The sequence below is a fragment of the Zosterops lateralis genome, assembly GCF_965231275.1.
Source record: "Zosterops lateralis genome assembly, chromosome: 4".
Lineage (NCBI taxonomy): Eukaryota > Metazoa > Chordata > Aves > Passeriformes > Zosteropidae > Zosterops > Zosterops lateralis.
The window spans coordinates 64,562,901-64,576,272 of record NC_139765.1 but is presented as its reverse complement, the minus strand read 5'-3'; the positions used below and the strand labels follow the sequence as shown (position 1 = coordinate 64,576,272).

At 44.2% G+C, this 13,372-nt stretch overlaps 1 protein-coding gene across 1 annotated transcript; it reads left to right on the top strand.

Moving 5' to 3' along the window:
* Nucleotides 1-7,710: 7,710 nt before the first annotated feature.
* LOC310909065 (inositol 1,4,5-trisphosphate receptor-interacting protein-like 1) lies at nt 7,711-9,720 on the top strand (the record flags this gene model as incomplete). Its single annotated transcript, XM_083860628.1, has 1 exon — nt 7,711-9,720. The coding sequence occupies one exon, from the start codon at nt 7,711-7,713 to the stop codon at nt 9,718-9,720; it is 2,010 nt and encodes a 669-aa protein (XP_083716754.1).
* Between the last annotated feature and the right edge of the window lie 3,652 nt (nt 9,721-13,372).

The following is a 13,372-nucleotide window of genomic DNA, read 5'->3' as shown; positions in this document are numbered from 1 at the left end:
TGCAGTATTTTCCCTTGTACCATGGTTGAAGAAAGGAGAGCTTTTTCTCCTGTTCCTAAAACTATAGCAAGTTTGTTAAAACCCAAGAATCAATGGTACTAACTCCCATGTTACTCAAAAGTCATTTAATATTTCATAGCTTCAATAAAAATTAGTTTCCCTGGAAATGTGATCTCATGACCTTTGCATACTTTAAAAGAAAATGACCAAATTTCTGCATGTCATCCATTTATTTTTCTGGCCCAAACAAGAATTTCCAATTTTCATTAAATTATTTAATGTACATTGTCTTATATTTTCTGAATATATGTATTACACTTCCACAGGTCATGCAAGACCAGCTGAAAATACTCTTCTGGAAAATATTATATGCTTTAAAAAAAAAGGAAAAATAAAGCTTAGGTTATTACGTAACTGAATTGACTGTGAAAAAGCTACACCATTTCATCTGGTGACACTTCCCACATACAGTTTTTGGTTTATGTTTATCAACTTAAAATATCAGCATGGAACAGGAATATGAGAAAAAAAAAAAACCATAAAAATTATATCAATGTTACACACACAAGGAAACTCCTGTTGTTTATAGCCTGCTGGTAGCCTGCTTAACTTGCAAGCAGAGCAATCTTACCAAAATCTTATTAGCTATCTTAAAAATACAACATCACTGACAGTGGAAGTAGGATATGTGCTTTAATGTTGAATTTTATGCTTTCACCAGTATATGTATACCCTACCTCTCATACATTTTAAGAACAGTCCTCTGGAGTTATTGTAAAAATTCTATGTTTTGATGTTGTATATGTTTTTATAAGAAAATATTTCAAAGAAAAAATCCCCAACCGAAACAAAAAATCCTGTGTGGGTACATTTGACATATGTGTTGCTCTCTTGGTCGGTTATCTTGCATTCCTGATGACTATACTGTGTTTGTACTTTGAAAAAAGACCTGCAAAAAAAAAAAAAAAATCTGTGTGAAGTGCAAGCCATGAGGTGTGCAATTTTGTGCAAACTGCTGGTGATTTTCTTCTTGCTAAGATTTGCTACAAAGGCAGCAAGCCGCACTGGTAGTTGCTATGGAGATTCTGAGAGGAATGAGCAGTCTCTGGCTGCCTTACTGGAAGCCTGTAATCATCATCTGTAATTGAGAAAGTGGACAGGCACACTTTGCTCTCTCACACACACACAAATGTGGAGATATTTTATTGAACACTTTTGTTGAGTGGTGTAGCTGTGGCTGTAGGGAACGGCTGCCTTTGAGGTGAATCAGCTGCCGGCAACTGGTTTAAATCAAGCATCTTTGGTTCTCTGAACAACACACAAAATGTTTCTGCATGTTGAAATGGCAGTTTTTGGAACTCCTGTCATGAAACACAAAGAGTAGAGTTTGTGAGGAACGTGGCACTGCCTTGGCCTGCTGCAGCAAGGACGGGGCTCCTTGGGTGTCACGCGGGGTGGGTGTGTGTCACACTTGGGCACACACCCCCGGCTTTCTGAGGCAGCATCATACAGAGGTCACAGAATGCCACCAAAGTGTGCCAAGTTCCTTTTTTTGACCAAATTTCTAGGTTGTACTGAAATCACTCTATGCAACACAGATTCATGTTCGAATGCATAGTTTCTCTTTTTGTTGTTTGTTTGTTTGTTTTATGAATGAAGTCAGGAAAAACTCTCGTGACAATGTTTTTTAAAAAAACAATCAAACAAGGACTATTAGTATTTTTTTACCGTTTTTGTATATATCTCAGTATATTTTTATTTTCTTTTTTTCTCATTAATTTTTGTTTCTTTTATCTGGCCAAATGTGCTCAGACGCGGCAACAGCTTTTATCATTTCTGAGTGATTGATTATTAATGAGTTCACACATTTCTATGATTGCTTTGAAGATATATATTGCAGGGAGGCAATAGCAGAGGCATTTTAACTCTTTTAATTCATATATCTGCTGAGACAACAGAAATTGAAGCTGCTTCTTAGTTCATGCCTTGTAGAGTGGAAACAAACTGAAAAATGAGCAAAAGCACAGTGTGTGTGTTTACAAATGACAGGGATTTATAACATTATCATTGTTATTAGTATGCATAAAATGAGCAGCAAAGAGCCACTTTTTTTTTCCAGTTTAAAACTAGACATGAGAGTTTCTATGATGAATGTTGAGCTAGTTCTTTATCATTACACTTTAAAGGGATAGTATCCAGGGGCGATGAGTGCTGCTTCTTTATTATTACCCACAGTTTTACATCACATGGATCCTGTATGGAAGAAACAAAAACCAGTTTAAGTCAGTAACAACCAATCTGCTGGCTTGAACTGGCTTTAAATCAAGACCTAGGGAATATTAGAGTTATTTTTCTGGATGCTGGATGTTTGCATGGTTATGTTGTGGGATATGGTAGCTGGTAACCAGCTGATATTGATTCATACTTTGAGAATGATGATGAAGAAAAATAAGACATCTATTATATTGTAAGCTAGTGTGAGCCCAATAGAGATTATTTAATCAGGATTTAGTTTCATGGAGATATCATAAAGATGTTAATAGTATTTTTTTAAATTATTATTTGAATCATAACTGACACTATTTTTAACTAGTTTATTTTCATTGCTACAATGGTGAATGTCCCAGATTCATTATTTGAGTATATATCTAGATATGTACATACCTATGTGAATAGCAGAGAAAATTTGTGTGAGTGTAACTTATAAAGGTAATTAAACAGAGAGGAAATTTAGCATAAGTATCCACCTACATTATATTTAAACTCTAGTCCTACATGCCTTGTGAATTTTCAGTACACCTGGCATGTAGGATGAATTGCTCTTTATAAATACATGTTGCCTTTAGAAGGAAAATAGGAAGAATAAGTGAAACCGGATACTTTCTCTTTAAACCATAAGAAACATTTTAATGTTTTCTACATGTTCTGTTCTATTATTTTGAAAAAATTAATAAGCAAATATATTGATGAGTTCAAAAGTTATAATATATATATAGATATCCATAATTAAAACTAGATGATTTGACGAGAGTCGTTTTCTTAATTTGTTACCCTGTAAATAAATATACATTTTTGTAAAACAAACTGAGTTTAAACTAACTCCATTTGACATCCAAGCATGTGAGTGTGTCCTTATTTGATTGTATCTTATAGATGTTCAGTGATGTGCTCAGGTGCTCAACAATGGCTGACTAATGTGTGTGCTGTCATGCTACAGACAAAGTGTACAGCAGACACAATGTTTAAAAAAATCCAAAAAACACCAAAAAAACCCTGCAAAAACAACAAAAAAAGAAGAATAGTCCTTGGGCAAATGTAATGTTTCCACAGTGAATGTTGCATGCATAGGTGGTGGTTTGTTGATATTAATTTTGTTTTCAATTTCTTTTAATTTTCATTTTGCTTCCAGAATCATCAGGAAAAATGAAAACAAAACAGATTTGTTCTGAAAGTTGTAAAAAACTGAAACAAAAGCAGTATGAGATTGTATAAAAATGCTTGTAAATCTGTCCCAGTTTTCACTTTATGTATAAATCCATGCCATGGTTTTGTGATTGTATACAGGATGTATCTCGAGAATTTATGCAAATCGTGCTCTATAAAGGCTGTTATCCCAGTCTGACAAATAAATATTTAAAATATCTGGTTTGGCTTCTTTTTCCTAATTAACATGAAAACTTATTTTGCTGGTTGATATTTCTCATTTGTTGACCAGAGTGGTTTATGGTGCTGCTGTACACACTGCCTATACTCTTCTGTCCAATTTGAGCATTAGCAAATCTCCCAGGGTATAACTCATCTCCTACACTTTTGAAATAAAGAATGGTTCATTCATCATAACTTTCTTCCCAACAAGTCAGAACCAGAATCACAATTCAGCTTGTTGATATTTTCATACAGTTTCATCTCTGGCATCCTATATAGGCAACAAATATATGTGCATGCATCAGCACAGTTTAGGAATTTAAGGGGTTTGTCTGCTCAATGTGAAGAAATGGTGAATTAAAAATGTAGCCTAACTCCTTGTAAGCTCCTGATGGAGACATAATAAGAAAGAATCTGATAAATCCTAGAAGGATTTCCTCTGGCTGTTTTCTCCAGCAGAAAGAAGGTTTCCAGGAACAATATATCTTAGACTTTAGTATAAATAAGAAATCATTTTCTTTAACAATAATTGCTGTAGTACTAAATTTTACCTGACTAGTATAACATCTGTGATGCTTTCCCATTGAGACTGTATTTTTGAGCCATGTCTAGATCTATAGTCATTATATTTGCATAGTTTCCCATTTTGATGCAAAAACTTTAAAAGAAACATGTTCCCCAAGTCAAATAAATTGTTGTTTCAGTCTGGCACCTGAACATATAGACTGGATTTTTTTCCTGTGAGTTGATCCCTTTTTCTGAAAAAATAATGTAATGAAAAATAGGCAACAACTTTGAGAATTCCTCAAGAACAGAGATGCCCTTTTCACATTAGCCAATCTGCTACAGCACTGACACAGGCTGACTTCTAGTAATGCCCATCAGGAAAGGAACTCGACTTCCTAGTGCCTGCCTCCACCACTAAGGTATGAGTTCAAGGTATTTTGTGTTGCGGTGTGCATTTTGGGTTTTCTAAAATTTCTGTATAATTTTTGTATCCCAGTTTCTGTAAGTGTTCATCCACCCCTACCCTGCTTTCCTTAATCACTGCCGTTAACCCACATAATAAGCTGGCTCCCTGCATTGTATGTCCCCTCAATAGCCCTGGCTCCCCCTATTGTATCTCCTTAATAGCCCTGGCCTAGCCCATTGTATATCTATTGTATCTTATCTTGGACACTCCCAGGTATTTGATGGCCCTAGCTGAGCCAGGTGGCTCAGCCAAGGCTTCCGGTATCCCCACATCCCTTTTACCCCTAAATGGCAATGTCAAACCCCCCTCTACCTTTGTCACTCCCCCTCATTTCCATCAGTAACACCCCTGTTCATAAGAGCAGGAGAGACCCAGAATTGACACTCACACTCACTCTTTGACAACCTGGGCCTTCTCCCTGAGTAAAGACCTTCCTAAGTAACACCAAGTGTGAGTCGCTCCTTTCTTCCAAGCAAGGTCACGTCTCTGTCTGAAATCTGGACCCAAAGGATTAAATTGTTTATATGGTATCTGAAGAGCAAGTTGGCTGGAGAGACAAGCTCGGAAGGACCATAATTTTGGGTACCTCTCTCTGAGAAAACAATTATGACTACCACAAACACGTCACCTTACACTCAGCCCAAATTTTTGACATCCTCTTTTATTTTGGTGAAGAAGCTCCTGCTCAGCATACTGGCTCTCTGGAAATGGTTAGAAAGCATTTCAGAAGTGTTAAGGGAGAGAGAGATGACTGGAATTATCTGCTGTGGAAGCTGTAGGTTTATCTGAATCTAGCTCGAGGAAACTAGTTTACAGACAGAAAATTTCAGAATCCCTTCACTGACACAGAAATAATGATTAAGTAATATGCTTCTTTGTGAATAATTAAAAATATTTAACAAAAAATACGTGTTTATTTACTCAGAGAGCTCAGCAAAGTGCAAAGAATGCATGAGCTATTTCCTCACATCGCTATTAGTGGAGTTTAACTTAGAAGCTATGATGTGAAACTGGGAATTGGGAACTTCATGGAATGTTTTTAAAGTAGGCTGGACTTAAAATTAATATAGAGAGAAGTTACTGAAAAATATACATGGAGATTCAGCTTAGCATTCTGGCTGTGAGGACAAATCTCTCTGGAACTCCAAAAACATCTTTAACATATATCTTCAACCTTATTCTTTCCAAAGAATCATGAAATCATAGAAAAAATTGCATTGGAAGAGGCCATTCATGGTCCTGCAGGACATGGGCATGAGCAAGGACATCTTTGACAACATAAGGCTATTTCAGAGCCCCATCCAATCTGACCTCAAATATTTCCACCAATAGGACATGTAACATCTCTCTGGGCAAACGGTGCCAGTGTGTCATCCCCCTAATTGCAAAAAATTTCTTACTTTTATCTAGTTTAAATTTATCCTTTTTAAGTTTTAAACATCAACAGCTAGAGCTCATCCCTACAGGCCTCATAGCTACAGGCCCTACGAAAAAGTGTGTCCCCAGCATTCTTTACGTATTAAAAAGCCACTCTAAGTTCTTTTCACAGTTCTCTTCTCGAGGCTGAGTACCAGCTCTCAGCCTTACCTCAAAGAAGGTGTCCTCCAGCCATCAGACCATGTTCATGCCCTCCTCTGGGTGCACTCCAGCAGATACACATTATATTTATAGACCAAGAGCAGAAGATAGTGCTCGAGACGGGCTCTCACAAGAGGGCAAGAAAAACTACCACCCTGCTGGTAATGCTTCATTTGATGCAGCCAATATACAATTGGCTTTCTGGGTTACAAGTGAATATTGCCAGATCAGCAAGAGTTTGCAACTGTTGCCATAAGGCCTCTGTTAGCAGTAGTTAGGCTAAGGAGTTGGTCCCTGTGTAGGCCCATGGGAACAAAACCTGAGAAATGAGGCCTGAGAATCTGCTGATGCAAGGAACAACGTTTAAAGGACTTAGTAGAGCATGTAGTACATAGGTATACAAATTACTTGTGAAATATGATTACATGGTTACCAATAAAATGTTTCTATGGTGGGAGTTAAGCTTAGACAATTAACCTTTATTTTAGCTAGAGCAAGCGTGCAAAATTTATAGCCTTTAGAAAGGTTACCTGTAAGATGAATGTGAATGCTTAAAGTAAAATACGTAGGAGATTGCACGTAGGCTGATGAAGTAAGACTTGTAACAAAGGTATAAAAGATAAGCATCTTTTGTAACCAACTCGGGACCCTGACTTTGAGACACTAGTCCTCAGGTCCTCGGGCCCTAAAATAAAGCACCGCATAAACTGACACTCTGTTGGTTTGTGTTTTCTCTGGGGATCGGGCAGCACAACGACTAGTAGCCCCAAATCCTTCTCCCCAACACGACTCTCAATTCATGTGTATCTATAAAGAGAAATTAGGAAATTCCTCTCAATTTGTAAGTTGATTTTCCTGACATATCTGATGCAGAATAAACATAAAGAATTACTTCCAACTCTAATTTATAAGCATGCAAATGAGACAAATTGCAGTGAGCCAGTTAATAGTATTAATAAATTTAGGCCAAAAAAAAAGAAAAAAAGTAAAATAATGGAATAAAAAACAGTCAAATTAAAAAATATTTAAAATCTGTGACAGCCCGATGGCCCAGGGATGGGTGTGCACTCGGTGTCCCTTGGGGCTCCGGCTGCCCAGGGGGCCACGATGGGTTCCCCGAGCTGGGCCGGGCAGGGCGGGCGGGGCCGGCCCGTGATGCGCTCTGGCTCCTGTGACAGCGCGGGGGCCGCCTCACAATGGGGGCAGCTGGGAAAGGCCCCAGCGAGTGTTGCTGCCCCAGTCGAGCTCGGGCAAGCGGTGAGTGCACACGCAGTGAGGGGACGGGGCCGGAGGAGGGCTGGGGCAGGAGCGCCGGCAGCCGGGGCCCGTGTTCTGCCCCCGCACCCAGGGCCCGGCCCCTGGCGGGAGCGCCTTGCTCAGGCCCCGGCGCTTGCGGGGGCAGCGGTGCGGGCCTTGCCGCCCGCCAGCGGCCGGGGGCCCTCTCCTTCCTGCCCCCCACCGTCTGTCTCCATTCCGGCCCCACTGAAGCCCTTCTGTGTGTCCTCCTGCAGACCATGGAGTTCTTGTCCGTGCTCTTCGGGCTCATGCAAAGCCTGATCCAGTACCTGTGGCCAGCTGGCGACGGGCTGGATGAAGCCAGGCACCGGCGCGTGCGGGTGCGTCAGGAGCTGCTGGAGCGCCAGACGGCTCGGCTGCTGCAGGAGCTGGAGCAGGGGCCCCCGGAGCAGCAGGACCAGGCCTGGGGAGCCTCGCTCTTTGGCGCTCTGCAGCACTGCTGGCCCTTCTGGCTGCTTGCTGGAGTCCTGCTCCTCTTGGGACTGTGGTTTAGCCACATGAGGAGGAGCCGTGAAGCCAGCACCAGCAGCAAGAACCTGAGCTCCTGCAAGACCTTAGGAGATGAGAGAGGAAAAGAACAGGAAGAAGAGAGCCATGGTTCAGAGGAAGGTGGAGCAAGCATGGCTGTGACTGTGGAGGCAGAGGACAGCAGCACTGGAAATGGCAGACAGGGCAGTCGTGTGGCTGCAAATGAGGAAGACAGCTACGGTGCCGTCGAAGGTGGTGCTGATGGGAAGGCGCAGGAAAGCAATGATGTCGGTCATGAGAGAAGCAGCGATTGGACTGGGCAGGAAGAGAGATGGGATGGTGGGAGTGCGATAGACCCTAGTGGTTTGTCTGCAAGTGAGGAAGGAAAGAAGGAAATGGTCAAAGAAGTTGACAAGGACGGAAAGAAGGATGAAGAACAGACTGGTGTAAATGTGGAGGAAAAGAAGCCGGAGGCTAGAAAAGAAGCCAAGCAGGGTAACGTGGCTGCCAGTGAAAAAGAAGGCACTGATGGTGGCAAGGAAGGAAGGGGCAGTGATGGAATTGAAGGCAGAGACAGGCCAGATGTTGGGTTTAGGCCAGGCATCCTTTCAGAGGATCGTGTCCCGTGGCCTGTGGAGGAGCTGGAGAGAGGTTGCTCGGTGACAGCTGAGCTCATGGAGAGCTTGAGGCGCGTCTTTGCGGACAGCCTCAGCCACAGCTTCTACCCGGTGCCTCAAGAAGCCATCGGGGTGGGCAGCGCCTTTGAGGGTTGGAGTTCCCGCGAGTGGGACGGGGTGTACCGCCTGCTGGTGCCACTGAGTCCCCCGCCAGGGCACACCTTCGTCCTGGAGCCCGGCACAGGGCAGACGGCAGCCAGGAGCTTCAGGGTGCGTGTGGAGCTGGTGTGCACGTGCCAGAGCGAGCAGCCGGACCAGGAGCTGCTGTGTTTCCTGCACCGCTCACGGAAGGAGCTGCGGCGGAAGCATCAGCGCAGCCTCCTGAAGACCCTGTGCGCTGGCTCCTACCTGGACGTGGAGAAAACCTCCCACTGGTTCTCCAAGTGTGTGAGAACCTCGTGGCTGCAGGTGCCTCAGTCGGCCTCATGGCACTTGGTGTTTCAGCCCTGCCGCCGGTCCTGCCAATTCCGGCTGAGCGATGGCAAGGAGAGCCTGAGGGTGGAGCTGCTCCTTGGGGTGCGCCAAGGCGACTCCGACATCTTTGTGGTCAGCCAGCCCTCAGAGGCCCAGAGAGGCGGCTCCAGCAGCTTTGGGAACAGCCAGCCCACCAAGGCCAAAACCATGGCAAGGACAGCGTGGCCTGAGTCCTACGCAGTGGCCGAGGCCAAATTCTTCCGGCACGTGGCCAGGCAGGTGCCCTGTGAGAGCTTGCACCTGAAATGCCTGCAGGTCTTCACCTGCATCCTGAGGGGCACGGGCTTTTCCAGCTCTGTCTGGAAAACTGTGGTCATGCACGTTCTGACCAGGGTACCGCTGTCCCACTGGTGCAGGGAGGAATTTGCACAGCGGCTGTGGGGCATCCTGGCCTACCTGGGCCGCTGCCTGCAGCTGAAGTGCCTGGAGCACTTTGTGCTGGGCAACGACAGGCTTCCTGCAGTGATCAGCTTGCCCCCGGAAATGCCAATGGTTGAGCCCCCCAACCTCTTTGAGCACCTGGCCCGAGATGCAGCTGCCCACAGAGAGGCCATGCAGGCCTATGGTCAGCTGCGCTTTCGCCTCTGGGTGCTGCTCTCTGGGCAGTGAGAGGAGGGAGATCCCTGCACAGAGCTGTGCTGGGGGTGCTCACAGCCTACAGCAGCCAGGCCAACACCGCATCATTGTTGCCTTTGTCACTGGCAAGCCTGAAGCTGCTTTCCTGCTCCTGCGCAAGGAAGGAAGGAAGGAAGGAAGATGTTGCAGCACATGGATACATGCATTCCTTGCGCAGCCACATCTGAGAGTTGCCTTGCCCTTCACCTCCCAGTTACAACAATGCTGTTGCCTGTGAGACAGCAATTGGCTCCACCTGCACATCCTCACAGAAGGCAGCAAAGCTAGTAGAGCTTGTGTGGAAACACCTGGAAGACAGAGAGCTAGCTGCCTGTTAGGCACTTAATGTAGTTAACTAGAACTAGAACTAGAACTATAGTAGTATAACTACTCAGTTAGGTGTAGCTTTAACGGTTTTGTAAGGATGTAGTTGCTAGCAGATAAGGATTATTATAGGAGAATAGGCAGCCGACTTTTTCTGAATGAGACTAGTTTATTAGCATTCCTTCCAGAGCTCTGCCCTTTCGTGCTGTCAGTGTGTTGTGGGGGAATTAAGTTGAATGGGCCAGTTGTGGGTTGTTGTTCAGGGGGGTTGTTTGGGCTAGGTTTGTGTTTGCAGTTTGGGTTTGTGACTTGGTGGTGAGGGACCACCGGGACGGAGCTGAAAAGGGACAGCAGGAGGCAGCTTGGGCGGGAGGAGGGATGTCCTGGAGAACTGGTCTGGGGCGGCACGGCAGCCGATCACTGGCCGGAGTTGCTAAAGGATTGGACAGAGATGCGCCGTGGGGTTGGACCAAGCAGGATCCCCAGACGTGAGGCAATGAGAAGAGAGATGATTTGGATCCAGCTGGAGGCTGTAAAAGGACTCCCCCAGGCAGGGGTGGGGTTCTCTACAGGTGCTCGAGGCCAAAGGAGCAGCCAGCACTCGCGCTGCCTTTGTTTTGGTTTTGTTTTTGTTTTTGTTTTACTCAAGTCTGCTTTGTCGCTGGGTACCTTGGGCTTATCCCAGGTCCTTGTTTCCAGTGGTTGCTTTCTTCAATAAAACACCAGTTGACCTGATCTCAGAGTCTGGCTCCTTTGTTACAAGTACATAACTGTTTTGCAAAGTTACCTTTAGTTTAGGGAATTGAATTACCTTTCTGGAGTTGCTTGTGTGCTTGTTGGTAGTATTTGGATCTCTCTGTTTGAAAAATTAATAAAAGGAGACAAGTTTCTCAAATTGCCTAAAATATGTCATTCTTTGTATTTAACCCTCTGTAACTTAGAGAATGTCCTTCTTAGACCCCTTCCTGAAGTTATAAGGATAAATACTACTAATGAAAATGTCTCCCTCCAGGATTCATAAAAGCCTACACCGAGAACATCCATGGGTCATGTCACCCGAATTTAGAGTTGACAAGGCTTGTGCGGGAGGGTGCGTGTGCCTGCTCTGTCAAGGGAAGCTCTGGGGTTGCCCGGTGGCCCAGGGATGGGTGTGCACTCGGCGTCCCTTGGGGCTCTGGCTGCCCAGGGGGCCACGATGGGTTCCCCGAGCTGGGCCGGGCAGGGCGGGCGGGGCCGGCCCGTGATGCGCTCTGGCTCCTGTGACAGCGCGGGGGCCGCCTCACAATGGGGGCAGCTGGGAAAGGCCCCAGCGGGTGCCGCTGTCCCAGTCGAGCTCGGGCAAGCGGTGAGTGCACACGCGGTGAGGGGACGGGGCCGGAGGAGGGCTGGGGCAGGAGCGCCGGCAGCCGGGGCCCGTGTTCTGCCCCCGCACCCAGGGCCCGGCCCCTGGCGGGAGCGCCTTGCTCAGGCCCCGGCGCTTGCGGGGGCAGCGGTGCGGGCCTTGCCGCCCGCCAGCGGCCGGGGGCCCTCTCCTTCCTGCCCCCCACCGTCTGTCTCCATTCCGGCCCCACGGAAGCCCTTCTGTGTGTCCTCCTGCAGACCATGGAGTTCTTGTCCTTGCTCTTCCAACTCGTGCAAAGCCTGATCCAGTACCCGCAGCCAGCTGGCGACGGGCTGGATGAGGCCACCGGGCCGGGAGTGTTACAGCGCAGGGTCCGGGCACTGTGAAGGGCTTTATTTGTGCAAATGTACAGAGATCCTTGTGGCTGCACAGCTCTACATCATCTCTCCTGCTTAAGGGGCCTTTATGCCAAAAATCCAGTCAGCCAGACAGTGAGCTACAAGTGGGATTAAAATGTAAAGCAGACAAAGAAGTGCTGAAATGTTTTGGTGAAAGTGTAATTGAACTAGTTCAGGGCCAAAAACTCCTGCAGTCCTATTTTTTATGAGAGAAGGTACAATATTTAAGCAAGGACAGCATGGCACGCCTTCTGAAAGTTCTCCAAAACTTTTTAAAAGTTTTCTTTTCGCTGTATTGAGATTCTAATTACTCTTATACATATAAAATTCTTGTTTTATTTGTTCCTTATTATTAAGAAATATCCCAATGCATTATTATATTGAATTTTGAGATTATTGCATGTACATATGCTGTGTGAAAATAACTAGTGGTTTCGTTTAATAATTCAGATCTCCAGTTTATCATACAAACATGAAAAAAATCTAATAAATTGAGGATTTAAGGGCTTTTTAGTTGATTTTCAACATTCTCTGAAAATGCTACAGGGAAGAGCTCTAATGTCCTGTATACACAGTTGCTTTTTCCATATCTAACTTAAATTAACTTTTCTTGGCTGGCATTTTAAAATACAGAGTAATCAAAATTTTTTGCTTTTGGACTTTTTTAATTATGATGGATAGAGGCCATTTGAAAGTAACTCCTGATAATGTAAAGAAATTTCTGTATCTTTATGATAATACAAGGGAAATTCTGATTTCTCATAAAGTTGCATTTTACCAATTTTCAAGAATATAAATTTTTATCAAAAATCACCATCTATTTCATTATTCCAATCTACAGATGGTAAGGAAATGCCAATCCTTTTTTTTTAAGTGAGTAGATGAAGCACGAGAAAGTTAAAAGCCTCTTCACAAAGGTTTTCAAGTTACCACGACTTGCTCATCTCTCCTTTGTAAATTATAGGCCTTATTCAGTCTCTTCCTTAAAGAGGAAATCTAATAAAAGAAAATCACATTTCAACTCTGTGTTCTGAAAATCAAATTAATAAAACCTGAAATAATTTTGTGTATCTAAAGAGAGGAGGTCAGAACAGAAGCTGCAACTAAAGGGCATTAAGGAGTTGTTTTGACAGGAAGTGTCTGGAGCTTTCATATTGTTTCTGAAGCAAATTTAGGCTGAGCACATTTGGGCAACTGCTCAGAGATGCTTGCAATCTCTGCTCTAGTTCACTATGGTAATACAAGGGCCATTTTCATCAATGGCTTTGAGAACTCAGACTCTGCAACCTGGGGGCACTTCATTCTTGCTTCTAGGCCTTCAGAAGATGTAATATGGAAAAATTGCCTTTTTGAAAACTAAATCTCACTTTGTTAGAACTATATTCTGTTCTCAATCTCACCTAGTAAGAGTTCAGGGCACAGCAGAATTTAGTATTATCGTCTTCTTTAGATAAAAGGATTCAGACATACAAATTTTTCAACAGCTCTCTGTCTCTACCAAAGCTCACTCAATGTCATCTTTATTCAGCTAATATTGGTCCTTTCTGCTCTGTTGCTCAACAGTTTTTTCTTCCTATGTGTG